Genomic DNA, 27,818 nt, shown 5'->3' with positions numbered 1-27,818 from the left:
CAAAATGTGAATGATCACACCAGCACAAGAGGAGAGCACAGTGGTGTAAATTTTAGCAACCTTTTTAAGCTGGTAATGAAAAGCTTGAGGAGCAGAGAAAGGATTAAAAGGGGGATGTGGCTATGCAAAATTCTTTCCCTGACTCCAGAGCATTTATTACCAGCTGTAAAGTATTATTTAAGTTTGTATTCTAACATTTGAATTTGCTATAAAATTTGAAACACACTTGCAGAACACAATCTACAGAGGCAAGCTTTTGCCAATAACAGAGAGATGATATGCAGAAAAGAGTTTGGGATAAACAGCAAATGGAAGACTAGAAGGATGGGGAGAGATACAAGAGCAAGGGACCTCCAACTCTCTCCCTTTTTCTACAAAAAAGACACATTTTAGAGTTAGAAGAGTCCTGACCCTGCTTTCTCTGTCATTGTCATTGGCACTGCCCCCTCCTCTGATTCCATATCCAGGGAAGATATGGAATTTTGTTTGGCTAATCATGGAGAAAGTCTATAGCAGGCAGAAGTCCATAATGAGCATCCCTGTACCTTCATATACATCCAGCCTCCCTCCAAAACCCAACAAGAGTGGGGGAGTATAGTAATTAAGAGGTGTCAATAAAACAAGGAAAGGCAAAGACAAAGAGGCAAACTCTATTAATGGAGTTGGAAAAGTAATGAAATACATACATTTTGGTATTATGAGCATTATCTTTAGACATATATATATAAATACACACACACACATTCTGATGGTATCAAATTGGCAGTGACTTCCTCATGAATCACAGAACCAATCAGGTTGGAAAAGAACCCTGAGATCAGCAAGTCCAAGCTTGTACCAAACACCATCCTGTCAACTAAACCAGAGCAATGAGTGCCACATCCAGTCTTTCCTTAAACACCTCCTGGGATGGGGATTCTACTGCGTCTTTGGGCAGCCCCTTCCAATGTCTAATCATCCTCTATGTGAAGAAATTTTTCCAACCTGATGTTCAACCTGAACTTCTCCTGGTCCATAGCAATCTAATTGTGAGTCCTTTCCAATTTCCAAACAGAGAAATCATAACTACTCATACACTGAGCTGAGTTAGGTAATATTTATTCCAGTTGTATCTATGTGCTAAAACTGTGTAGGAAACACACAAAACTCTCCAGGGGGCTACTTCCTACCAGCATCCTAGATAATTTCTCCCTTTTTCCTTATTTCTGAAGAAACAGTTTTGTTGGCAGTTGGCAGTAAAATGCAGATCTATTGAAAGATGCTTTGAAAAGCCTCATTTGAATTTATTATAAAGCAAGTTAGCAAAATTGGAAACAGTAGGCTTCACATTTAATTTTCTTAAAAATGTTTCTCTGTGTCTTTCCTAGGATTACAAAACAAAAGATGGAATAGATCTATGAACAAAACAATGTCTGTAATCCCAAACCAAATAAGTGGTGAAAATAGTGGAAACATGTACATGAAACTGTGAGGTGGTATCTAGTCAGGGATCACAGTTTATCCTACATTTAACATGGCAACAGCTCTACAGGCCATGTCAATTGGGTTTGCAGAGAATACTAAATTAGGAAAGGTTGTGAATAGTGAAGGGAGCAGAGATTAAATACCAGGCTGTTGAGAAAGCAGAATACAAGTTTGAAATAGAATGAGACTCAAGGAGGACAAATTCAGACTGATCCAACAAGGAGCATAATTTGAAACAGCAATAATGCTCAGCAAAGTAAAAAGTGATATCAAATGTTCTTAGAGAGCATGGAGTTACTGTGTGAAAATCAGATCTGGAGAGTATAGAAAAGGTTGTAATTTACACTTGGATCATCCTCAGAGGTAGCGAGGAGATGAATGTCTTAAAACATTCACAACCTGCATGGGGGTAAATTCTACATGTGTGATATGGAGTAAATTAGAGTGGTATGCACAAAATCAGCCTTCTAACACATTCAAAATTCCAAAAACTCTGCATTCACCTCTAGCAGCGGATGAGCTTGTGTTTCTCCCAGTTGTTTATACATGGGAGTGAGCAAGTAGACTATGGGCACATAAATTCCACTGGATGAGCACAGACCTGAGCTGACCCTACCTGGGCTATTTCTAGAATTACAGAAAAGTTCACCAAGATGCTTGCATATGAGGAGGATGCACTTAGTGTATCTCTGGAAGGAGCCATGAGTCAAATAGGGTGATTTGTGATGCTCTACCTCACCCCAGAGACTTGCTCCAAGTCCTCATACCAAGATAAAGAATTTCTGAACTTCTGGTGTTGTCACAGAAAACAGAGATATGGAAACTTGCATTTAAATCCCCTGTTGCAATCAAATTTCAGTTAAAGTTAACAAAGAAAGGGTTTTTCTGGAAAATATCTTCCAGTGTGAAGTCCTCAATGCAGTATTTCCTCAAAGTTCCCAAAGATATGCAGATGGATCCTCTTGTTTGCTACAGTTGATTGCACTCAACTGCTAGAATACTTTTAAGGTTGACTCTATCCAAGGGAAAATTTTAGGGGTTTGTTGGACGTCCTCTCTTGGCACAAACCTGATCTAAAAGCTTCTGTTACATAGAATGGTCTGGATTGGAAGAGACCTTTAAACTCATCCACACCCTGCCATGGGCAGGGACACCTTCCACTAGCCCAGGTTGCTCCAAGCCCTGTCCAACCTGGCCTGGAACATTTCCAGAGATGGGGCAGCCACAGCTTCTCTGGGAAACCTGTGCCAGAGCCTCAGCACCCTCACAGGGAATAATTTCTTTCTAATATCCAATCTAAATTGCCTCTCTGTCAGTGTGAAGCTCTTCCCCCTGTCTCGTCACTCTAAAGCCCTCATAGTTTACTTGTGCAATAAAGTCACTCCCTGAACTTCCCATCAAGTGGGAGGAAAGGCAATGCTACGACAGAGAGAGCTTTTGTAGGGACCTCCCACTCATGGTTTTTATTCATGAATAATCTCTTTCAAAGAAGAAGAGACATTTGCTTTTCACCCTTGATAGAACATGGTCACTGGTACAGCTATAAAGGCAAGGGATGGAGGAAGGAAGATCTTTGGAATCTTATGGATAGTAGTAAAGAAAATGGGAGGAATTCTGCTGAGGAATGCTGAGGAATTCTCCATTACTTTGAAATCAAGGCCATCTACTTTTCTATAATTTTTTGGTTTAGTTTGATAGTTCTTATGGATTTCTTGAAGATTTCATTTAGCAACATTCTATCACTTGAATACCCAGAGGTTCAGGCTTACTAATGTTAGCCCAACAGCTCATCCAAATCAATGGGCCACAAAACATTGTTACCTGGCAATGGGTGAGGGAATAAAGGAAGTATCTGATGTCTCAGACATCATCTCCTGCATCACCAATTGCCTGAAATGCGTCAATTCTCATGTCTGTAGAAGTGCCCAACAACCTATTGGCTTCTACCAGAACTATGCTTATCTATTCATGGGAATAATAAGATAGAATCATTCTATCAGAAACAAAGCAATTTCATTTATATCCAAATAAGATTGAATATATTAGCAACAGATTAGGCATCTGGAATCTTTAATATAATTTGATTTAATGTGCAATGTTATTAAGAAAGGATGTGCTTTTTCTATTGGGATTTATGTCTAATGCTTATTTTCCCACAGACGAGCTTCCTCAGGCAGCAGGAGGAACAGCCAAAAGAAAACAGTTTGCTTATTTGCTCAAGAAATGAAGTATTTGTTCAGTATTTTAAAGGAGGCAAAAAGTAACACTGTGACTGTCCTGCCAGGCATGGTGTATGGTTGGTCAATGGAACCCTGAGATCTGGCTTACAAAGGTCTGGAAGTGATACAACACTGGCAGGTTCAAATGAGACTTGCCAGCTCAGTGCACTCAAACACTTCAAATTCCCAAGTACAAATCTCCAACACTGCACTTTAGGGCCTTCAAAGACCCAGCAAGGATTTGCAGCTCCCATTTTCTTTACTACTATCCATAATATGAATATAGATACCACCCACATCCATCTGTTTATCTTTTCTTGAATTATCCCATTGCCACTACCCCCAGCGATGCCAGGTGGCTTTTCTTCATGAAAACAAGCTGTTTCGAGATGCTATTTTGTATTGGTTGCCAGCCTTTGAAAACAGAATGTCCTCTGGGGACAAGGAGTGGGTGGGATGTTTCCCCAGCCACTACAAAAGAAGCTCCGTCACAATTTCTAGCCCCATGGATTTATTCTGCCCTAGAAATAACCCAGACATCATAAGGCCCCTTTGTGACAGAACTTCTGGAGTGCACATTTTTCCATTCTTGCCTTATTCTTCTGCAAGACACATATTTTCTTTGTGCTGCCTCCCACCAGAAATCTTCTCTGGAGTTAGGAACAGGCATCTTTCCATTAGTGCCTCACAGAAAATCTATGGATTATTTTGCCAGCATCATTCCTTTCTTAGCATTTCACTTCTGGAGTGCCACATGGACCTGTTCAAGGGTGTCCAGAGCAGAGACACCAAGGGAGTCAGAGTGACAGAGCAGCTCTGCTGGGAGGAAAGGCTGAGAATATTGGGATTGTTCAGCCTGGAGAAGAGAAGGTTTTGAGTGACCTCATTGTGGCCTTCCAATGCCTGACGGGAGCCCACAGGAAACATGGAGAGAGACTCATGACAAGGGCCTGGAGTGACAGGACGGGGGCAATGATTTCACACTGCCAGAGAGCAGGTTTAGATGAGATATTGAGAAGAAATTGTTCCTTGTGAGGGTGGTAAGGCCATGGCATAGGTTTCCTAGAGAAGCTGTGGCTGCCCTATCCCTGGCAGTGTTCCAGGCCAGGTTGGATGGGGCTCTGAGCAACCTGGGGTAGTGGAAGGTGTCCCTGCAAGGGGCTAGAACCAGGTGATTTTTAAGGTCCCTTCCCAACCAGGCCATTTTGTGATTTCTTCATACACATTATGTGGTTTCACCTTAAAGAATCTCAAGCACAGAACTAATTAATATCAAATCTTATTTGCTTTGAAGACATTGGCCACTGTTTCTCTTGGCAAAGGTCTCTGTCTTTGCTCCTTCTTTTGTCCAGTCTTCTAATTCTACCCATAGAACCAAGAAACATTGGTTCCACTACAATACACAGGCATTCTGCTCCTATTTTCATCCCACTGCTTCTCCTCATGTGTTTATGTTGTCACCTGCTCCCTGTTCAAACTTTCATCTCAGACTGGAGTCTCTCACTGATAGAGATCATAAGGATCAGTAAAATGAAGAAAATAGATCAAAGAGTCCTTCTCATTCTAAAAAAAGAGTCAATAGCTCTGTTATAAACAGTGGCAATGAAAAGTTAGGCTTCATAGGCATTTAAGCAAGATAAGAAGGACAATAAATGGTTTTTCTTCTCTTCAATAAAGTTTCACTTAATTCCACAAAAAGAAAAGAAAAGGAGGGAGATATGTCCCAAATTAGGATGGAAAACTAAAGTGCTTGTTTTCAAAAATGTTTTTAATTTACTGTGAACCAAATGTTTTACGTCAACAACTTATAATATTTTGTTTTCATTTCTTCTATTTTTAAAACCTCTAAAACATAAATTCAATTTTTAAATAAGAAGTGATTTAAAAACAAAAGTTGGAAACTCCTCACTATAAAAGTTGAACTTAGATATTTTGTTAAAATCAAAACATGTTTTACTAAAAAAATAGCTGCAGCAAACAGTATGGTAGTGGGGGAGAGTTTGAATGTATGGAGGCAAAATACTGAGAAGAATTCAGCATTTGCAAATAGAGACATATTTCATCAATTTTTTAAACAAGTTTTATCAGAATAGAAAATTAATTTCTGCAGCACCACAATGTATTGTTCATATTTGCATAGAGAAGCTAGGGAGAAAACCAGAAGAAAGTCTAATTCATGCAGTAGTAATAAAATACTAAGAATTATGGTCTATCTATCATAACTATATTAAGAAACATCTTGTCATATGCTTGCAATTACAGTGAGAGGCAACATCCTGATCAAAAGTGACAAAGATGATCTTTAGGTTCCGTGGACTCAAAATTCTATATTATATTTAAAAGATTACTGCAAATGCCCCACTATGGCTGAAATTCATTATCCTTTTGAATAGAGGAGCTGTGGAATCATAGAATGGTTTGAGTTGGAAGGGACCTTAAAGATCAGCCAGTTCCAATTCCCTGCTACAGGCTGGGACACCTTCCACTATCCCAGGTTGCTCAGAGCCCCATCCAGCCTTGGACACTTCCAGTGATGGGGCCTGTCATTACAGTTAAATTCCAAGCTACAGCTTTGTTTTGGGAGGAATCCTGTGTTTAACTCCAGTTGTTTTAAATTTGTCACTGCTTCATCCACAATTTAATAATTTCACACTTAAGCCATTAATGCAAGCTCTAATTGAGCTAAGAGAGCCCTGAACATTCAGCAGCACACCTAAGATAAAGCTATTTTCAGTTTCAGCTCAAGGTGAGTCCATTGGGACTAATGTTTTACCTGCAGGGATACAACATGCTCTTCCATAAGCGGATTTGCAGAAAACTCCATTGTGTTGCTGTCATATTCCTCTCCACGTGTTACAATCCAGAAAAGTACAAAGACATAGCAACTCCTCTGCCTGGTTCTTTCAGTTTCTTGCATCCTTGGTACCAGAGCCTGTTCTGCTACTGCCTGTGAGATTTGAACTCCTGTTGGATCTCCCCACACAGGAGGTTCACCACTATATGGACAGATAGCCATGGTATAATCCTACCCATCCGAAAGCAGGGCCTTAATTTTTCTTTTTTATGTTTTCATAGTTCACAAAATCTGCAGCCTAAAGTAACAATTAACCCTCTGAAAAACCTCTGTAGCAGATCTCATACACATCACAATAATTGATCCATTTCCTGACCTTTGGAAAAGAGTACTATGAAGTCATACCTCAGCTGAAGCAAAGCTTTAGGCCATGTTTCATAGTTTGATAACATTTGTATTAATAAAGAAATGTACCCCGCGTCTAGTGCTTGATATAGGAAAGGTGTAGAGGCAGCAAAATGTAAATTTTAATACTAATAATAATTTTTACAGTAACAGCTATTTGCACATCAATCTGCTTAATTGTTCCACTTCTCAACCATACTCCATTTGATTCTGTTTCATTCACACAGTACTGTGTAAAAGCTGAGGTCTAGGGCATGAGCCAGAGCCTTGGGCTGGGTAACACCAACACAGAAGTGTTTTCTTTAGGAAAATAAACACACAGAATGCTCAGGCACAGTCTCCACAGCAATATCACATCCTGAGGAAAAGCTGAGAAGGGATAGACAGGGATCAGAGGTGTGTGGCCTCACAAAAACATGAGCATGACAAAGAAATATAAGTAGAATGAAGCAAGTGCCAGTCAGCCATCTTTGAGATCACAGACTCACAATATTCTTAGGGTTGGAGGGGACCTCTGGAGATCATCCAGTCCAAGCCCCCCTGCCCAGAGAAGATGCAGCTGCCCCATCCCTGGAAGTGTCCAAAGCCAGGCTGGATGGGGCTCTGAGCAACCTGGTCTGGTGCAAGGTGTCCCTGCCCTTGTCAAGAGGGTTGGAACTGGCTGATTTTTAAGGTATCTTCCAGTGCAGGTCATTCTATGATTCTTTGTTATCTAAAAGTAGCGATTTAACAAAATAACATGATGCTTCTTATCTATTCACACAACTTCAAGAAACAGGATTTTTTAAAAGTATTAGATATTCTCAGGTGTGTAATAAAACTTCAAGGGTCATAAAACTGGGAATTTACTGGTGGACTTTGAAGATGTTGAATGTTCATAGAAAGTTTAGAATTTGCTTTGGGTCTAGTGTTGGTGCTGACTTAGCAGCCCATTCCGGCACACCTCCTTTAACAGTGTATGGGTCACAAGAATGGTACAGGTGACTTAGTGCTGACACGTCCAATACGCACCTCTCTTCCCTCAAGACTTGAACCTGGACTATGACTCTTACAGAGTCCTGGGATTGAAACCAGGTCACTGGAGTTCTTCCTTTCAACCCAAAGTCTGGAACAAAAAGCTCACTTTGTGAGTGTGTTTCATTGCTGTACTGGTGTTGCTGGGCTCTATGTTTCAACCTGATTTGTGTGAGTGTATTTCAGATGATACTTTTGAAAGGCTCCTTGGCAAAAGACTGACCTAAGGAGGCGGCCCCCAACGAGATCAACTGGGAGACACAGAGGTCCCTCGAGCTTTAGGAACACAAATGAAGGAAATACAGCTGTCACCTCAAATCAGTGTTGCAGAGCAGGAAAATTTTCATTCCAGTTTCTTTCTGTCAGCCTGCATTCACAAACTTGGGCAAAGAGGAAGTTAGCTCACAGACCAATGGAACTTCAGCTCCTTAGACTTGAAGTTCAATACTCCCATAGCCACATACTCCCCTGAATTATGCACAGTGGGAAAAGACCTCTGACACTTTTCCACCTGTAGGCCAAAAGTCAATACCATGCTTCTAAATACACCTGAATTTGTTCTAAATACATTCACCCTTTCTACTTTCATAAAGGGAAGTAGCACACAAGAAATTAAAATTATTTTCTAACTTTTTTCAGACTGAAAAAAAACCCTGGGCCATCCATTCTGTTTTCCATATCTTTCTTCCATTTTGCCAAAAGCTGCTTTCAAAATCCTTATCGTTCTTACTGCATGAGCCAAAAATTCTCAGGAAAGCAGCTCTTGGTTTACACTTTCTTTGTAGATATATAGAGAAAGGGAATGGAAAATTATTTGGGGTTTTTTGTGGCATTATCATGCCAAAACATGTGATTTAAGAATTTCAAAGGCATCAGGGCATGGGAGGAAATCTCAGTTATTCCAACTTATCATAAATTTGGTTTGGCTAAGAGCTGAAACTGCAGCTGAATGCTGTCGAATATGGAGTTAGAGTAGGTCTGTGTTTCTCCTTGAGAGTTTGAAAGCAGTAGTGAAAGTGAAAATATATAATTTTAATTAGAATGGAAGAAGGTTCTTGGCTTTTGTTTAAAAATGGTTTATCCTGTTTGGAAAAAATAAATCTCTAGACCTCAAGTATGTATATTTTTATGCTGACAGATATGATGTTTCTCGATTTCCTTCTAAAGGCAAAATCTCACTCTGACCCTTGAATCTCCATTCCATTCATTATAAATCAGGAGAAAGAAACAATGATTCTCTCCCAAGAATGTTACCATGTGGAAAAAGGCTGGGCAAGACCCTCTAGCATAACAGGCATGGACCAGCAAAACAGTTACCTAAAACTGGAACATCTCAGTGCAGCAGTCACTGCAAGGTGCTGCTTAATAGTAATCTCCTGCTCCCGGAGCTCAGATCCAGGTTCAGGTGCCCCATGGAGATCTAAGTATCCCATCTGATGCTGCACTCACATAAAGCAATTAGCAGAAGAAAAACAGCAGAAATGTGAAACTTTCCTATGCACATAAGATCAGCAGAAATAAAGTTCCTCATAAAACACTGGATCCTCCCTTGCAGTTAAGTGAAGGACACAATTTCATAATAGATGTAGTCACTGTTGGTGAATATAAGAAAAACCTGTCAGTCATTGATTATATTTTGTGACACTGATTCAACATATTCTGAAAATGTTGGCATATGCTAATATCTGTTGAAGTATGTATTGCCTGCAGTTAAGGTGACTGAAGAGATCAAAGGCCACATTTACTAAGAAATGGTACAAAAAACCCCAAGGGGTAACCACATAATCAAATAGTGAGACCACAGTTCTCAGTCTAAGTACCCGTAACCAAACATATTTGCTCACTTTATAAGAACACCAGAAAAGAACAACCCACATACACAATTAGTAAAGAAATTAGCTAGAAAAATGCCCTAAAGGATACATTAGTACAGGTTCAAATAAAATATTTCAATTTTGTAGACCTCTCATTCTACCTTAATTTAATGTATTTAGGAACAATTATTAAAGTGATGTTGTTTTCTAATTTTCCAGGATTATGTATAACAGTCTTGTCCCTGAATAGAGAATTACTGATGCCTCTCTATTTGGCAAATGCCTGCTAGTTGGACACAAATATAAAATGCATCATAAAAATGCAGCATGTGGATCAGGAACGTCTTTTGTGGAGCTTTGGACTGATGACTGCAAGACTTGCTTGACTGGACTGTGAAAGGGTTAATATGGACAGTAGCAGTTTAATTAAGAAACAAACAAAAATGTTTAATACAAGCTATTATAATATTCTACTAGTGAGGGATCAAAATTTAAAGTCTTCTCTTTAACATGCATAAAAACCTCTGGAAATTCAGAATCACTGGGTTTTAAATTTTAAATCCAGAATCACTGGACTGGGTTTTAAATTTTGTTTAGAGTTTTTATAGAGAAAACTGCTGCAGGGGGTTGTTGTGACCCAACACTTGGCTTTGTTCAGCCTCAGTTAGACCTTCTGAATTACTCCAGATTTACACTGTGGAGATCAAGGTCTTGTTCAGAAGTGGTGGCTCACATAAATCAGGAACAGGTTGGGATCATTAGAAATATTGGGAAAATTCCAGATTGTTTGCACTTATGTTGTCTATGGTGATAGAAATTTACTGGCTTTACTGGTTCAGTAAAGCCAGTAAATTCCTCACATAATTCCAACCTTCATTCCTAATAGAGTTTATGTTCAGCACAGAGCTCTGTGGTGAAGTGATCATGGTTTTGACAAGCAGAGTGAGGCTAAAGAGAAAATGCTTAAGCAGAAATGTACTGAATATGTGTTGGAATATGTGTAAAATACTAACTTCCTTTGCCAGAAGCAGTGATCTGGAGGCAGCATCAACATACAGACCAGCACATGTAAGTCTGATACAATGGCAGGAATGGTCACAACCTCGGGGGGAAAAAAAAATAGTACCTAAAAAGAGGATCTCTCTCTATTCCTTCTAAAATAAATAAGTTTACTCTACTACCAGGCATGAGGTTGTGCAAAACAGTCTTGAATACTTTTCACCTGAGGCTTAGTTCACACTTAAATCATCCATAGACTTAAAGGAGATTAAAGGAAGTGTTTCCCCCAATATTAAATGAAAAGTTCTTACAGAAAACAAGAGGCAGATTAAGTCATGAGTGAAATTCCTCCTATATACATTGTATTTTTTCTGGTGTTAAATTCACAACAACAACAGGAAATTAGGTTGTATGAAAAACAAAAACATTGTTGTTTCTGAAAAAAACATCTTGAAGTTGCACCTGACTACAGATTTGTCATGTTTTGGCTCGTTTATACCTTGTCTTTCAATCTTCTTTTCATCACCCCTACCTCTAAGCCAAATTCTTCTTGTCCTTGCTTCTGCTACAGTTATTACATAAATCTCCACTTCTCATTCTAAGTTCAATGATTCCCATGGCTATAACCTCCTCAAGTCTCTCTTCTTTAAATTATAAACAAATCCAAAAAGTTATTATCAGACATCTCTCCAAACAGACAGGAACATATGAACAGGTACAAATCTACCAAGCAAAGACTCTCCAGTGGTGTTGCACAATGGAATTCCGTGTTCACTCCTCATGCAGAACATGGGAGCCCTTCTGCATTTCCCCATAATCAAGCAGCACTCTGCTATATCCTACAGATCCCTGCCTTTTTGGTAACATCTTGGATAGGTTCAGCCCCAACACCGAAATTTGTCCACAAGTTTGCCCTTCTCTTCCAGCCCACAACATAATAACAATTCTTTATAAAACTTTTTAAGGGTCTTATCACCTTCCCAAAAGTAGAGACTGATCACTTGTGCTGCGCAAGATTTCCCTACAGTTACATACAAGAAAAATATATTTATCTCTATTTACCAATCATTGCTGGCTGCAGAGTAATACAGAAAAAGTAATTACCTCTTCCTAAAGAAAATCAGACTAAGGAGGGGTGTGCTGGCCAAATCTTAGCAGCAAAGTCATGGAGCAACTCTTGCAGGTCACCATTACAATTTACAAGCTCATGCAGAGCTTCAGACTCAACAAGATGAACAATTTTCTTCACCCCTAAAAGGAATACGTGTAGGTAGAAGGACATCAGTCCTTCTCCTCTGCCTCCAATCACAAGGGGAAGATTTGCTCTGTTTAAATCACCCCAGGTATCATTAATACTGATAATAGAAGCCAGCAGGGTACATGGGAAATATAAAGGGGTTTTTAAAAAGATAGGCACATCTGAAAAGACTTCAAATACAGCAGCCCCAGCTGCAACCTACACATGCCACAACTTCTCTGGGCAACGTATCTCAATGCCTCACCACTCTCACAGGGAAGAATTGCTTCCCAATATCCAATCTAAATTTGCCCTCTGTCAGAGTGAAGCCATTACCCCTTTTCATGTCACTCCAGGCCCTTGTGAATATTCTCTCTCTATCATTCTTGCGGGTACCCTTCAGGTACTGGAAGAGCACAGTTAAGAAGAAAATTTTCACTTGTGTGGTTATTGTGAGACAAAATAGACTTTTGCAGCATACAAATGTGCAAGCCAGATTCTTAGGAACCCACAAAGACATGGCATTTATTCTGCATTGAGGTACGAATATACATTGGATGTTTCAGAAAATAATAAACACCCATCAGTAATATTTTTCTATCCTGAAAGGCTGTATATTCAGCTGTACTGAATTCTAAATACAGGTTTAAACAGTCAGACTTAGAATGCAGTATAAATCAAGATTGCTTTAAATTTCTGAGGCCCTGACATACTTTTTAAGCCTGGAATGTGCAGCAATTCAGTGAGAAAACATCAATGCTACAAACCCTTGTATTAATGCTGCCTAATCTTTCCACGTGTACAATCACCTAAAGGAGATTTCAGAACAAAAATGGAAAACAGAGCTCACAATTTCAGACATTTGTTGTCTTCGTTTAGTGCTCACTACTGTGATCTAAATGAAAGATGATCCTCACCTACTCATTCATTAATCTTCATGCACCAAAAAAACCTAATTATGCACTTCAAGATAATTCACTGCCAATTTACTTTACACATAAAATCTTTTAAAATATACACATACAATATTAATAAGGATTTATATTTCTACCCTTCTTCTTCTGAGAAGATCCACATTCTCATAAACCGTACTAGAAAGGAAGGCTATTGAGTAAAAACTTACTTGACTAACCTTTAAAGGAAAATCTGGAATCAATACACTTGAAATCAAATGCATATTGATTGTGCCAGTTTTCTCTTCAAAAATAAACTGTCTCAGTAAATTACACAAAGCTCTCAAGGCTTGACACAATCCTTATGACTCACAGATCTTATTCCTTCTATATCCTGTTAATTTCATTGCTGTGACTGGCCCCAGTTAGCAAGATTAGTACTGGTGGTAAATCATGTACATGCAAAAGCTTATGAAAAACTTCATGTTTTAACATTCTTTCTTCATAATCTTTTTTTTTTTATCAAAATCTCCAAGCGTTCTACCAGCTGCACAATCACCATCTCTAACAGCCTGTCTCTAAATCAGGTGAAATAAACCAACAACCCTCCACTTTGGTGGACTCTGGCCACAAAGTAATTTCCATCAAATAATTAATGCAAAGCAAGTAATATATATATTCTAATATATGGATAATGATGGGTTTGAGATATTGAAAACTCTTTATAATTATCTACTTTTAATGCTGTGATAAATAAAGATGCTATGAGTCTGTTTTCCAGAAAAAAAACTTCCTTAATGCTCTCTCATGCCAGGACTTAGTCTTGCAAGCTTTCCATTTGTAGCTCTCCCTTTGATTTCAGTAAGGGCTCTGAAAAAAGGAATTGCATCATGAGTTCCTTAATCAAATTTATTAAAACCCTGATGATATACAACCCAGTTAAGGACTACCTCTCAGTTCCATAAGAGCTTTTTACATTCCCTATAAAACACTTTCCTCCTCACCACATAAAACTTAGTGCATGCATTGCCCTCTGTCAGTGTGAAGTACAAGCTCTAGAAATGAAAATGGGGCAATTAAATCTACAAGCTGTGGCTAATTTAATAATGAAAAGATAATGCTAATTGGCTTAAGAACTTTTGAGCAACTTTCAATCATGTTATTAGTCAGGTTGTGAAAACCATGGCAATATTGTGATACTCCAGTTTCTAAAAGTAGAATCTTTCTTATCACGTTTGCTGGTACAGTACTTCCCTCAAGTGGTAAATGCATTTCTGCCTGTTTTGAATTTTCCTCTATGATATTAAGAGTAAAAACACATACTATGCTTCCTTGTCATCTTGCATTTTTTGTTGTTATAGAGTTGTAGCAGGCCCAGAACATGCAATGCCACCATGGCGTTCAGCAGCCTAAGATAGGAAATGCCGAGTCACGATGACTGGATCTTAGAAGCCCCTCTCATGCCTCCAGACCCTTGCTTATCTCTCTGTAAGACTATAGGTCTCTTTTCTTCAACCCTTACTACTGGACAATTCCTAAAACCCCTGTACCCTATAAACAGGGCTACTTTTGCCCTGCTCGGCAGAAGACCTGTCCCTGATAACCTTCTCAGAAGACTTCAGTAAAGATATCCCTGTGGAACCTCACACAGCACTTCTCTTCTCTCTCCCTGAGGCACTTAGCAAGCAAAGAGCTGAAATCACAAAATGAACTGATAATCACTAGAGCTGATATCACCTAAGCTTGCTAAGGTAGTCTGTGGCTGAGGGCTGCTTGGGAACTCAGACAGCCTGTGCTGAACAGGACTGCACTACCTGGACCCTGTAGCAGCCCACCAGGGTTACTGCGAAACTTGGCGGAGGCCGCGTTATAAGTCAACTATATTTTTTTCTTGCTGGTCTTTGTATCAACTGCTCCTTTCAATGCAAGACCTTTTAATTGTGTCAACCACAGACCTATACATTAAACATTACCAGCATATCTCTGTCAGATGTATACGGCACATTTCAGAGCACAACATCCCTGCTTGGGATGACAGTTTGTTGTCCTCCAAAGGCTGATACTCAGACAAATACAGCTGAAAACATTCATCAACAGCCTGGATTTGGGGACTGTATTGAGCTCTTCCGAGACTGCATCTAAAGGCCTTTAAAAGTAGAAGAAAGACATTTATATCCAGAGACAAGTTAAGCATAAAGTCATCAGGATGGTTAGTTATGGGGATATAGGTCTACCTAGAAGGAAAGGCCTAAAGAAATGAACTTGTTCAGCCTTAAAAAAAGAAACAGAGGCTGAAGATGCAGTTGCTGTAGAAAACTGTCTAGGAGGAGGGTGTAGGGAAGACAGAGCCAGAACCCTCTTGGAAGTGCAGAGTGATGAGTTGAGAAGCAACAGACAAGTTGCAACAGGGAAAATTCCAGTTAGGTTTCAGAGATCACAGAACTCCTCACAATGAGGTCAGGCCAGCATTGCAGCATGTTCCTCAGAAAGGCTGAGAATCTCTATCCTTGGGAACTATAAAAATGTTAGTGAACAAGGCCTTAAGCAAATTGTTCCAAAGTTGGCCTTGCTTTGGTCAGGGGAGTTGACTGGAAAGTTTCAAGAGATCCTGCCTAATCTATATCATCCTAGGCTTTGATTAATTTTAATATCATAACTAGATTATCTTTAAAAAAAGTCCTACTGAACAGTGCCCACACTTCCCCATTCCTTTCTTCTTCTCTGTGTATGTGCATCCACAGTTTCTTTGGGATTCTTTGGTTTGGTTTTTGTTCTTTTTTTTTCACTTTTTAAAAAATTTCCTTTGCAAAATTTAGTTCAAACTGGACTTTTAACATTTATTGTTTACGCCTGCTCCCATTCTTTCTCCCAAGGTATAGTATTCTTTGCTGAACAATCTTTTTTGATCCACTGCATTTTAGTATTCTGATTGCTTTTAATATCCTTCTTAAAGGAAATTATCACTACATGAGCTCAGTGATCTAATTCATTAATTCATATTAAATCCTTCCATATGAGCATTTTCAGTGTTTTTTTGTAAGCAGAACTTCAAGAAAACTGGTCTTGCCTGTATTTAGACCTCGATCACATCAGATTTGTTAGTTTTGAAAATAACTTTCCTTAACTTCTCAGTATTGTTACTAAAATTAAAAACTTCAGTCATAGCCTGAAGAAACTTTAGCCTACTATTCAATATAATTTTAGTTGAAACAACTCACAACAATATGACTTTATCAATTTGTTGCTTTAAAAGATTTCCTACAACTGACATACCCAATTAGAATTCTCTTATTGTCAATTGTAGACAGACACCTCAGTGTATGAGGTTCTTGCTTGAGGCTTAGAGAAAGTGGGACACAAAAGAACCAGAGGTACCTTTGCCTTAGCAGGTAAGCAAAAGAAAGTTAACCTGGGGAACGATAGCAACAATCCAAAAAATAAAGCTAAGTTAAATAAAAATTAAAATGCTGCAACTTGAATAATTTTAGATAAAAATGTGTGTTACTAGCTACTGATTTATTACAGACAGTAAGGGGTTGATACAATTTTTTTCCCACTTAATCAGCTTTATATAATATTGTCATGTTGTGACAAAGAAACCAGTGTGCAATAGGGGCGTGGTATGACATTATTTCTGTATCCTTTCTGTTTTTAAAAGCGTTAGACTATGTATTTCCTGATCCTGTCTGTACTTAGGAAGGAATACATAAGCCACAGGTGTTTGTTCACCTTTTGAAAATATGCTTAAGTTCTTTCAAAAGCATAGTAATATATATTAAAAAAAAAAAATAATTTAATTCAATTTATCTCCAGATTTACATTCCCAATACCTGTAATTGGTGTTGTATCTCAAGTCTGTGAATCAGTGAGCAGCATCCTTTCCTAAAAGCAGGCCAAACAGGGACCCTCTGAGACTGCAGGAGGAACATGACATCTCTTAAGCCACCTGTGCTGAATACCTGTTCTCCACCAGCATCAGCACAGTGTCATCTGGTTGTGACTCCAGGTTTCTCTTCCAAATAAAATGGTAGCCAACACACTTTTCTGGCTTGGCAGGGAAATAATGTGGTATGTGGTATGGACCCCAATTACAGAAATACAGAATGAGTTTCATTGCTAAATTAATGCACTGGGCCATTCCTAAGGGCAGTTTCACATTTAACTTGAGCTTCTGCAGAATGGCTCTGTCTCTGAACAAAGCTCCAGGAGCAAAATGGGAAAAGTAAAGAAACCTGCTTGCTGTAAACTTGGGAGTCTTCATATTTTCTGTGTAGCATTGCCAGCGTTGCTTGTTGAAGTTTTATTTTTCTGGCTGGATTTCATTTTGCTTGTCTGAAATGCCTACTTCCTCTCACCAAAAGCCATGCAGGGATTTAAAACAGTGTCCCAACCTCAATATGGTCATTTTCCCTTCCAAACCCTTCTGAATGCAGATGAGTGACTCATTTCCCATTCAAACTGACCTTGCCATCAGGTATCATATGAAAGATGATAATTCTCTTTGCCAACAGTCAGGAGCTTCTCCCAGTCCTGACTGCTCCACTGAACATCTAGGAAGCATGAATGTGAATATTGCTGCTCATGCCCCATATATTATTGGGCATACCTTGAAGTCAATATAATTTAAAACAGCTGCGTACCACTAACAATTTGACCATCTAAGGTCTTTCTGTCTCAGATTTCTTCCAGGATGTCATAAAGGCTGCTTCCATAAACCAAAATATTTACCCAAATGGAAGTGACTCATCTCATCACTCTGACTAGCACTGCAGGCAACACAATTAAACATGTTAATCAAATGCATTCAAACACCACACACCATTACCTTTGTTTTCCTGCAATGAGTGCCCCAAAACTCAGACATAACAGACTCAGGAGAGTGATAGCAGGATTCTATAATCATGGAATGTTTTGGGTTGGGAGGGACCTTGAAGACCATCTGGTTCCAAGCTACTGCCATGGGCAGGGACATCTTCCACCAGACCAGATTGCTCAGAGCCCCATCCAGCCTGGTCTTCAATACTTCCAGGGATGCAGCAGCCACTGCAAATTTTCTTCACTCTTCACCATTAACTATAGGTTTTGAACAGTTCAGACTGTATTGCTTGTGGCCTTACATTTCCTAAGTTCTGCGAATAGTTCATAATTAATCCTTTTCTCAAAACTGTGATTGCTTTTATTCTCTCATTTAGCACTCAGAGGGAAAAGTGACTAATTTTATATTGGAAAAAATGAAAGTAGGTAGAAATTTGGCTTTTTAATATGGCAGCGTTCTAAATCCTGAAGAACAAAATAGCAGAACACAGCCATTATGCTTTTCTTTCCATAACTGAACAACACTGGGGGAGTAATAGCCAAGAAACAAATATATTTTGTTATATTTTTGACATATTTAGTAATATAAGTGAGAAACAAAAATTTTTCAAGAACAGAACTTATCTACATTCTAAAGCTTTAGACCTGCACAAAATGAACAGATCACCTGCAAAGTTTCCCACACTCTATATATTATATTTCTTCAAGGAAGATATTCCCAACTCTGTAAAACCTTTAAAAAAAATGGAAAAAAAAGTGGATGGTGGAAAATCATGACATGAAGGACAGCAGAGAAGGATGGGCACTGAACAGCAGTGGGTAGAAGGCACCGTAGTGGCATTGCCAAATCAGCTACTTGAAAATCAGACTTTTCTCTTTTCCTTTGCAATGAACATTCTTACACACACTTTTCTAGTCAGTCACAGTGAAAGATATTGATTCATAACGTATTAAATAAATGCTATTCCTCCTTGGAATACATAGTTGGTTTACTAAGTACACTACATTTCCCTTCCATAGGGAATCCATTATATCATTAATCACACAAGTTCAGATGGCATGGTTATTAATCTGCCTTTAGTAAACCCAAGTAACATTTTGTCCCATTGCTCAAGTACTTCTAGTAAGGCTCAAATTATATTTTCTTTCAAAATATGCTTATTGTGGTCAAACCAATTTGTCTGCACTTATATGGATCATTTCTTTCCTGCATTTCACAGAATTGCACATTAGAGTTGGAAGGGACCTCTAGAGATCATCTTAGTTCTCTATCTTGCTTAGAGCAGGGTCACTGAGAGCAGGTTTCTCAGGCCTCTGTGCAGACAGGCTTTACTCATCTCTAGAAATGGAGACTCCACAAAGTATCTGGGCAAATAACAATCACAGAATTACAAGATGGTTTAAGTTGGAAGGGACATTAAATCTCAACCTAATTCCAACCCTCTGCCATGGGCAGGGACACCTTCCACTATCCCTGGTTGCTCAGAGCCCCATCTAGCCCAGCCTGGAACACTGCCAAGGATGGGGCAGCCACAGCTTCTCTAGGAAACCTATGCCATGGCCTTACCACCCTCACAAGGAACAATTTCTTCCTAATATCCCATCTAAACCTGCTCTCTGGCAGTGTGAAATCATTGCCCCCTGTCCTGTCACTCCAGGCCCTTGTCATGAGTCTCTCTCCATCTTTCCTGTGGGCTCCCGTCACGCACTGGAAGGCCCCAATGAGGTCACCCCAAAACCTTCTCTTCTCCAGTCTGAACAATTCCTACTCTCCCAGCCTTTCCTCCCAGCAGACCTGATCCATCCCTCTGATCACCTTGGTGTCAATTTTATTTACTACATGAAATACCACAGTGTGAAGGGGCTTCTGAAAACAATGCCATTGTATCCCTAAATCAAATGAAACACAAAAATCAGCATATCAGCAGGCAAGTGTTTTTCAATCAAAAACTGAGCAGTTCAAACTCAGTTACTTAGCTCTTTAAGCTTGGAGTTTGTGGAATTTCAATCTTCGTGGTATGGACGCCCCAAGGAACTGAATGTAAATGCAGTTTATTACTTTAAAATTGCAGACAGGATTTCAGTATGCATCAAATAAAAAAATCTTGGCAACTGACTGAACTGACTGTTGTTTCCACAGCCAATTTCTGTAAATTTTGTCCCAAGACTGGGCTTCTCTAGGAGATAAATAGCATGAAATTTACCCTATAAATGTGCTCAACAGAAGGTAAAAAATATAATCCAAGTTACAGGGGTTTTCACCAGGTCCCAGGACAGGGAGAATACTCTAGCTTTTTTCTTACTTGTTTTTCTAGTGCATTAAATCAAACCCAGCAGACTTCTGGAGATTTATTTTTCAGCCTGAAAATTTGCTGTGGCCATCCAACCTGTTATTGTAGTCTTTGACAGGGTACAATGTGAGTCAGTAAGTGCAGACTTAAGGACTTCATTACTTACTCAGGCAAAACTCCCCTTAATTTCAAGTACTGATGAATGCAACCTATAGAAATTAGTCTTTCCACCCTGTTTAATAGGAAAGAGATCTGCATCATCTTGAATGCTGTCAATAAGCAGCTTAGGCCATGATTCAGAAAAAGCTGAATTTAATTGTATCCGTACACTGAAGCCTGTGCTTAACTTTCATCACAGTGGGTCAGTGTTCCACAATTAAATAATGCAAGCTATAGCACCGGCCTAGAGAGAATGCTTCCTTCAGCCAAAATCTTAATAAGTTACATAAATAAGACCACTAAACAGCAGCCCTGCCTCCTCTTGTTTCTCAGTTCAAAACACTCTTCCAACAAAGAGTGGTTTTGTTTATAATTTTTTTTTAGCAGAATCTCACAAGTTGAAACCAGCATTTTCTTAAAATCCTTGTTCTCATCTGCACTGTTCAGCCTCCAACAGTTGAATAAAAAACTATCCAGTGTTCCTAATTTAACACATTTTAGCTGTCTAGGTGAAAGAAAAAAAAAAGTTACTCCTTTGGGAAAGACAAGTAGTGATTTCATTTACTTATAACTGTGAAGAAAAATCATGGAAGATAGATGAACAGGCTGATGTTATTGCAAGTTGACCTCTGTCATCTCTGTAAGGACACCAAGATGAGGGAAGTGCCTTGAAAACAGGAGAAAGAACAATCTTGTATCCATCCTCACAGAAAGAACAAAATAATAATTAAGGAATTAAGGAATAATGATAATTAAGGAATCATAAGTCTCACTTTGGTCTCTTGAAAAAAGTGGAGAAACCCACCCTAAACACATCATGAGACGTCAGTATTTGTGAAGAGTCATTCTGGATTTACCAAGGGTGAATCATTTCCTGCACCAACCTGGCTGTTTTCAGTGAGGAAAATGACTGGACCTGTGGGCAAGAGGATACTTGTCCTTGCCATTTGCCTTGACTTCAGCAAAAGGTGAGTTCCATGGTTTGCTCAGAGGGTGTTAATAAGTGTGCTTGGAAACCTGTAACAGCTGGAGTACTGCTGTGGTCATCCTAGAACCACCCTGCTTTACAGAAGGGACCAGGAGAAGGCATCACCTTGCCTTGCTTGCTCCTGGATGATGACTTCAGGCTGGGGTGGGTCAAGAGATGGTCAGTTTTCTTAAGCATGCAGCTGCCATCCACAGAGAACTGGACTGACTGAAGGAGCAGGTCTCTACTAACCTCCTGAACTTCATCAAGAGCAAATGCCTTTGAAGCATAAAACTCCTTGGAGGAGAACTGACTCTAGTGAAAAGACCATTTGGTGTCTGCAGAAAACGAAATGAACAAGAGCCAGGAGTGTGCCCTGGCAGCGAAGTCCAACAGCATGTGAGCTGTGTCAATGAGTGGGTCCAGGGAAGGGATTACCTCAGCTTTTCAGCACTCATTAGCCTGTATCTAACACATTGGTTTGGGCCTTCCAGTAGAAAACCTTAATGCTATTACTTATGTAAGTCAAGGGCAGAGAATGTGTCCACGGAAGAGAAACTGAGGAGCAAGGCTTGCTCAGCACAGTTAAGGAGCTCATCAAAAGACAGGGCCAGCCTCTTCACCGTGGTTAATGCTGTAAGTACAAAAGACAATGGGCTTAAACTGAAAGCAGAGAGATTCAGGCTGGATATAATGAGTTGTTTTCACACAATGAGGACAGTCAGGGCATGTCCAGAAAGATGTCACCATCTCCATCTTTGGAGAGTTCCATAACCTGTCTGGGTAATATCCTGAGATATTATTACAGTTTGAGATCACACTTTTTGACAGTAGTAGTTATTTGGACTACATAAAATCCTGAAAGCCTTCCCAACTTGGAAAATTCTACTATAGTACACTTTTAAGGATTTTGTTACTTCATCCTGAGAGTGTAGGAAGAGCTATTTCCTACTGGAGTCTGGCTGGAATATAATTGTAGACACAGGAGCACAGCACTGTGGCCATGCCTTGGGTTGATCTGTCTGATACAAAAGAGGAAATCCCACGGTAGATTTTCAGAGGAACAGGGAGCAAGTGGGACATTTTTAGCTGTATTTTTTATACTACTCCATACAAAGATTACCAAATCCCAAGACAGCAACATTGAGAAGGTTTGAATACATGCAATGAACTCTAAAATTAAAGAACTCCCACCTCTAAATAACACATTGAAAGACTATGTCAGCACTCCTTTGAAGACATAAAGTCTGCTCATGAATACTCTGGTGTGAAACTTCCATAGCCTAGAAGTCAAATAAACATTAAAAGAACCAAAATTATAACAAGTACAAGTACAAAAAAGAGGAAGAAATCTCTGTGTAAGATTAGAATCATATCTGTCCTCATTAATCTTCAGCCGTTCTTTTGTTTTCATTCAGTCATTTTTTATTTTCAAAAGTTATTGATGCAAGAAATAAGTTGAAAAAGAAAAAAAAAAGTCATTTATTACATACTCATCTTATTATCCCATATGTTTAGAAAGATACTTATCAAAGTAAAGACGTGAAAGAGGCTAGAAAGACACTGGCCAGTTTAAGAAATACTGTATCAAATTGATGGGTTCTATCATACTAATAATATGGTTCAATTAATGCTAAAATACTAGGGGTTAAAGAACCCTGGGTGTATTTAAAGTTCTTTTATAATTCTGATTGTTCAAATTGGTATTTATGTCCAATTATCTTGGTTTCTTCTACAGAGTTTCATCTAATATTTACAGTAATAAGAGATTTTTTCTTCAGTTAATCTTATCAAGGACTTGCTTAATAAAGAAATGGGCTCCAGTATCTGAATGGGATTTTAGTCCTTCTGGGAGATTTGCTTATGGAAGATTGGTAATCAACTGCGAGAAAGAATTTTTATTTCATGTTTTGCAATGTTGAAATTTAAAAAAAAAATATATAAAGTATTAGCAATGTACAATTCTACTTCATATTTATCTATATCATCCTTTACACCAGAGACCTTCCTCTCCACACCAGCTTTCTCTAATTCAGTTGTTAACTGAAATGATGGTTCAGAAATAAATATTTCTTTTTCTTTTTCAATTACCAGCTGAATCAACTATTTGAGTAACTGATTCTGCCAGTATCATATTTAAAATGAATTAAAGGAGAGACAGAATGCCAAAATCTACTACTCTTAGGGTTTACTCCAAGGCAGGATGCAAGCCAAAACACAAGCCCTCATTTTTCTATAAAGAAAATTTTCCTTGAGAAATATGTAGAATGAGTTATTCACTTTCCCGCCAAATAGAAAAGAACACACACACATACACACACACACACACAAATATATATATAGTTTATATATATATATGTGTATATATAAAATATATATATAAAATATATATATACACACACGCTATGTTGAATCGTGTTTGCCAGATCAGCTGGACATTTAATGAAAAGGAGTCAGGGCCTGATCCATCTCCAACAAAAATGACTGGAAGTCTTTCCATCAGTTCCAGTGAGAGCTGGATCCAGCCCCATCTGCATGTTTTCAGGCACAAGACCAATTTTCATTTCCTGACCTCTGTGTAATTCCATTGAGGATTCCTCTACTGCAGAGAGAAGAACAACTTCTCAGAAGATTGCACCATATTTTCAGTTAACATTCTGCACATGCAGTAACTTAACCCTATTCATTAAAGATTTATATCCACATCTTCTGTGTAATAGTTCATTAAAGAAAAACAAAATATACCATTAATTGCTTCATTACAAAGTTTGCATCTGCTGTGTTTGCATGAATGTATTATCAGACACATGCATTCATACACGTGTGTGCAATTCTTCATCTTTGCTGCAAGCACAAAATTGCCGTTTGATGTACATGAATAAAGGAGCTATACATTGCAAGCCTTTATATCAGAGAATCATAGAATGGGTTGAATTGGAAGAGACCTTGAAGATCAGTCAGTTCCACATCCTGCCATAGGCAGGGACACTTTCCACTAGCCCAGGTTGCTCCAAGCCCCATCCAACCTGGTCTGGAACACTTCCAGAGATGGGGCAGCCACAACTTCTCTGGGCAATGTGAACCAGGGCCTCACCACCCTCACAGGGAAGAATTTCATCCTAATATTTAACCTAAACTTGTTCTCTGTCAGTTTAAAGTCATTCCCCATTATGCTGTCACTACATGTCCTTGTAAATTGCATGTAACCATAAAGAATTAAATAGTAGGACTGACTATAAGAAAGGTCATTCCAGATTTCCCAAATCAGTCCCTTTAATTTTTCTAAAATCAATGTCGTAATTCATAAAGGCTGTCTATTTATCTATTTGCTACTTAACCTGAGGCATTTCACACAATCTTTTCAACTCCCTTAGCTGTAAATGAATTCTCTGTGGAAATAATAGAAGTTAGTGTTATTGTTCACCAGTCTTTTGTGAAGCTCTCTGAGCCCTCACAGTTTCTTTCTCACTCCCCAAATAACCAATAAATTATTTATTCAAACAGTCTGAACAGAGTGGTGGAGGGTGAAATTTTGTTCTTTTCTTATTCCAGTAGTGGAAACACACCCAAGTGGTGTTTTGTATGAGAGCTGTATTCTAGAACACAAACCCCATTGGTCAAGTAATCTATTAGATGTGTCATACTTTGTCTTGCCAGGATCATCAGGCTGATTTGGAATTTGCTGCCTGGGTAGAGTGACTCATATGTTTACTGGGCCTGACAGGTGCTGGGCATCTTCCACACTCATTAAAGTTAATGACTTGAACAGCAGAGAGGGAAAACTCTGCTGGCTTCCTCTAAACATGTATTCCCAAGTTATCATTTAAGAGAGGATGTAAGTGGTGTCACCTTTCTCCTGCAATCACAAAAGCAGCCCCTAACCAAACCCCCTGTCCATTCATTGCAAAAATAACACAATTAGCTTCACAGGAACTCATTGTTGGAGTTAGGAAAGGGAAAGAAATGCACTGTACACAGAACTTTGCACATAAAAGCTGCTTCTTGCCATAAAATCATTCACTTCCTCACTTGAACAGAGGAATTACCATACTGGAAACAAGCCAGTTATTTTATAGAAATATGTGCCTTTAAGTAAACTCTAGACCAGTATGCTCACAATAGCCACGCTTTGGCATAATTTCTGTCCCAACAAGCCACAGCTGCTGAACTGGAGACTTCTGACTTGATGCTATTTAAGTAATGAGAAGATTTAGGCAGTAGTGTCACAGCCAATCCTTTGATAGTAACACAATGCTACAGTTGTTGACCAGCCACACAAAAAAATATATGCCTTTAATTTAGCTAAAAATATTCAGGAGAAAACTTCACAGAGACTTCTGCCATGACATTAGACTGTCAACCATACATGAAGAGATAGAGACCTCACACACATCAGTGTATTCAGACAAAACCAAGAAATTAGGAGGATTGAATCTTTAACTACAGAGACATCTCTACTTTGATGCTTGTCCAAACACTAGATCTCCCCTAGTAATAAGACAAAGTTCTGTACCCTGGCATCCACCCAATAAGACAGAATACTGAGCCAGAGACCTCACAGAAACCCGTGCCTTAATATTAACCTGCAACTAATGGTCTTGCAAAAAGAAAACATTGAAATCCCTAAAAATAAGGCTAAATAATTATTGCAACCTTAAATACTCATCACTTTTAATGTTTAATTTTTCAGGGTCTTCCAAAGCGAAATATAAGAGTGCATTTCCACAGTTAGGACTGTTTAATTGAACTGCTATGTTTAGGTTTTTCCCTCTTCTGCAGGTCTCACATCAACATCTATTTATCACACAATTTTATAAGACACTGATGTACAAAGGTGTGAACAACACATCTTGCAAACCCAGACTAATATGCTGTTTGCTGGACAGAATTAGTAAGCCAGAATGTTCACTGATGGAAAACTGCTCAGTTGCTTGGAATATATTTCAGTAATTTGGGGAACACTAATTCAGAATTTCAGTATTTTTTTTCCATCCACATTGGCACAGAAGGCAATTTGACAAAAAATATACCATATTAGACTTTTCATTCTTGATGTCTGAAAGGAGCTTTTCCTATTTTTATAGTGCTGGATCTTTACATTGTTCCTTGTTTTCCACCTATTTACTTAACATTTCTTCTTCGGTCGTTTTTTGGGTTTTGGTGTGGGGTTTTCTCATTTGTTTGGGCTTTTTTCTGTTTCTTTTTGTCTTACCTTAAATTAATACCTAATTTATAATTATTTCTCTATCTCAGATAAGCGAGATAATCATAATATTCTACAGCATTAATAGCTGACTTGTTTGACTTGTTTCCAGTTCCCATTTACTTTAAGCCAAAAAAAAAAAAGCTGAAGAGCAACTATTTTATAGGACTTTTACAGTCCTTGATTCCTGACTTGGAAGCCCAAAGGAGCTGTACAATGTGTAAAAATCCACAGTGGTCTGTGAGTCCCTGCAAGATCAAAAGGCCACTAAAATAATTGAGAATCGTTCCATGACTTTCTGAGGCATTTGGTTGAGCACAACACGTAACAGGCAGGCTCACTGAAATGAAAGATTCCCTGGAAACACTTTGCAATGGTGGTCAGTAGAAGAAAGGCATAATGAAGTTCTTCCACAAGCTAAATTTGTTGGACCAAACCAGAAAACTTGAAAATTCTCCACTTTGGATACTGATTCTCAACCTGTAAGCAAATTAAACTGTTTTTTTTCTCCCTGGAAGCTGAACATGGTATTGGAATGTTTTGACTTTCCTGGCACACGTGGACTGCAGGGAAAGAGCAATGGTTAACCAAGCCTAATGGACCAAGAATACAGAATTTGTGAATGTTTAGAAAGCGGACCTCAGTCAACAATTTATAAGAGGAGATTGATAAAAAGGGCTTGTTCAAAAAAGTTTGAAATAGACATAAAAATCCTGAATCCTGTTCAGTCTGAAAATTATCTACCAACTATTTTTCCATTTGTCCTGGAAATGCCATTAAAACTTCACAACTGTGTAACTGCAGCAGCACTAAAGCCACCAATATAAAAGCTGCTTTCTCCATTGTGCACAGAGTACTGACATTCTGAGGGATGAGGGATTGCTATAAGAATTCTGTGGTGATTATCTTGGGAATCAGGCACTACTGTACAGATTAGATCCTGAACCACCTGTCAACCCCCTTTCTATGCAAATTGCTTTATTTTGAAAGACATGACCTCAAAGCCCTTAAACGGCACTGCAGGCCTGCATTTCAGCACACTACCACCTACCAACTCAAAAGGCTAAATAACAGCACCTTTTGCAACCTCTGGGAGACAGAAAAAAATATAACAACTACATAAAAAACCACAAATCCCACATAAATTAAAAGAGTAAGCTGCATCTCACCTCGTTTGAACTTTCTGTTGTGATGTTTTTATTTTTCAGCTTTTTCTGCAGCAGTTTGGTTTCATACTCTGGCCTGGGATGCTCCTGAAAAAGACACAAACAAACAAACAAACAAACAAATGTGATTATGATTAAGAGAAAATCCGTAAAATTTCTGGTCATATTCACAAACAAAGCCATCAAGATGATTCAACACCACACACCTTTTGGACTAGGCTGTTAGATCTGGTCCAGCTTCCCTAACCAATAACCTTTCAGTGTGCCCTTGCAAAATATATTTTCCTCTCCCAAATTAGAGCATAAATTAAGCAAGATGACAAAAATTTACCAGGCTTTTCAAGTGAGCAGCTCACAAAAGAGAAAAGCATCATGCAT

At 38.7% G+C, this 27,818-nt stretch overlaps 1 protein-coding gene across 1 annotated transcript in view; it reads right to left on the bottom strand.

Moving 5' to 3' along the window:
- ANO2 (anoctamin 2) overlaps nt 1-27,818 on the bottom strand; it is a 161,831-nt gene that overhangs the window by 47,753 nt on the left and 86,260 nt on the right. The window contains exon 14 of the mRNA XM_050969920.1: nt 27,444-27,527. Coding sequence (XP_050825877.1) covers nt 27,444-27,527 — 84 coding nt within the window. The remainder of the gene's footprint in view (nt 1-27,443; nt 27,528-27,818) is intronic.

The sequence above is a fragment of the Serinus canaria genome, chromosome 1A (genome assembly GCF_022539315.1).
Source record: "Serinus canaria isolate serCan28SL12 chromosome 1A, serCan2020, whole genome shotgun sequence".
In the NCBI taxonomy this organism is placed as follows: domain Eukaryota; kingdom Metazoa; phylum Chordata; class Aves; order Passeriformes; family Fringillidae; genus Serinus; species Serinus canaria.
The sequence above is the reverse complement of the archived record's forward strand: the minus strand, read 5'-3'. Positions and strand labels throughout refer to the sequence as shown.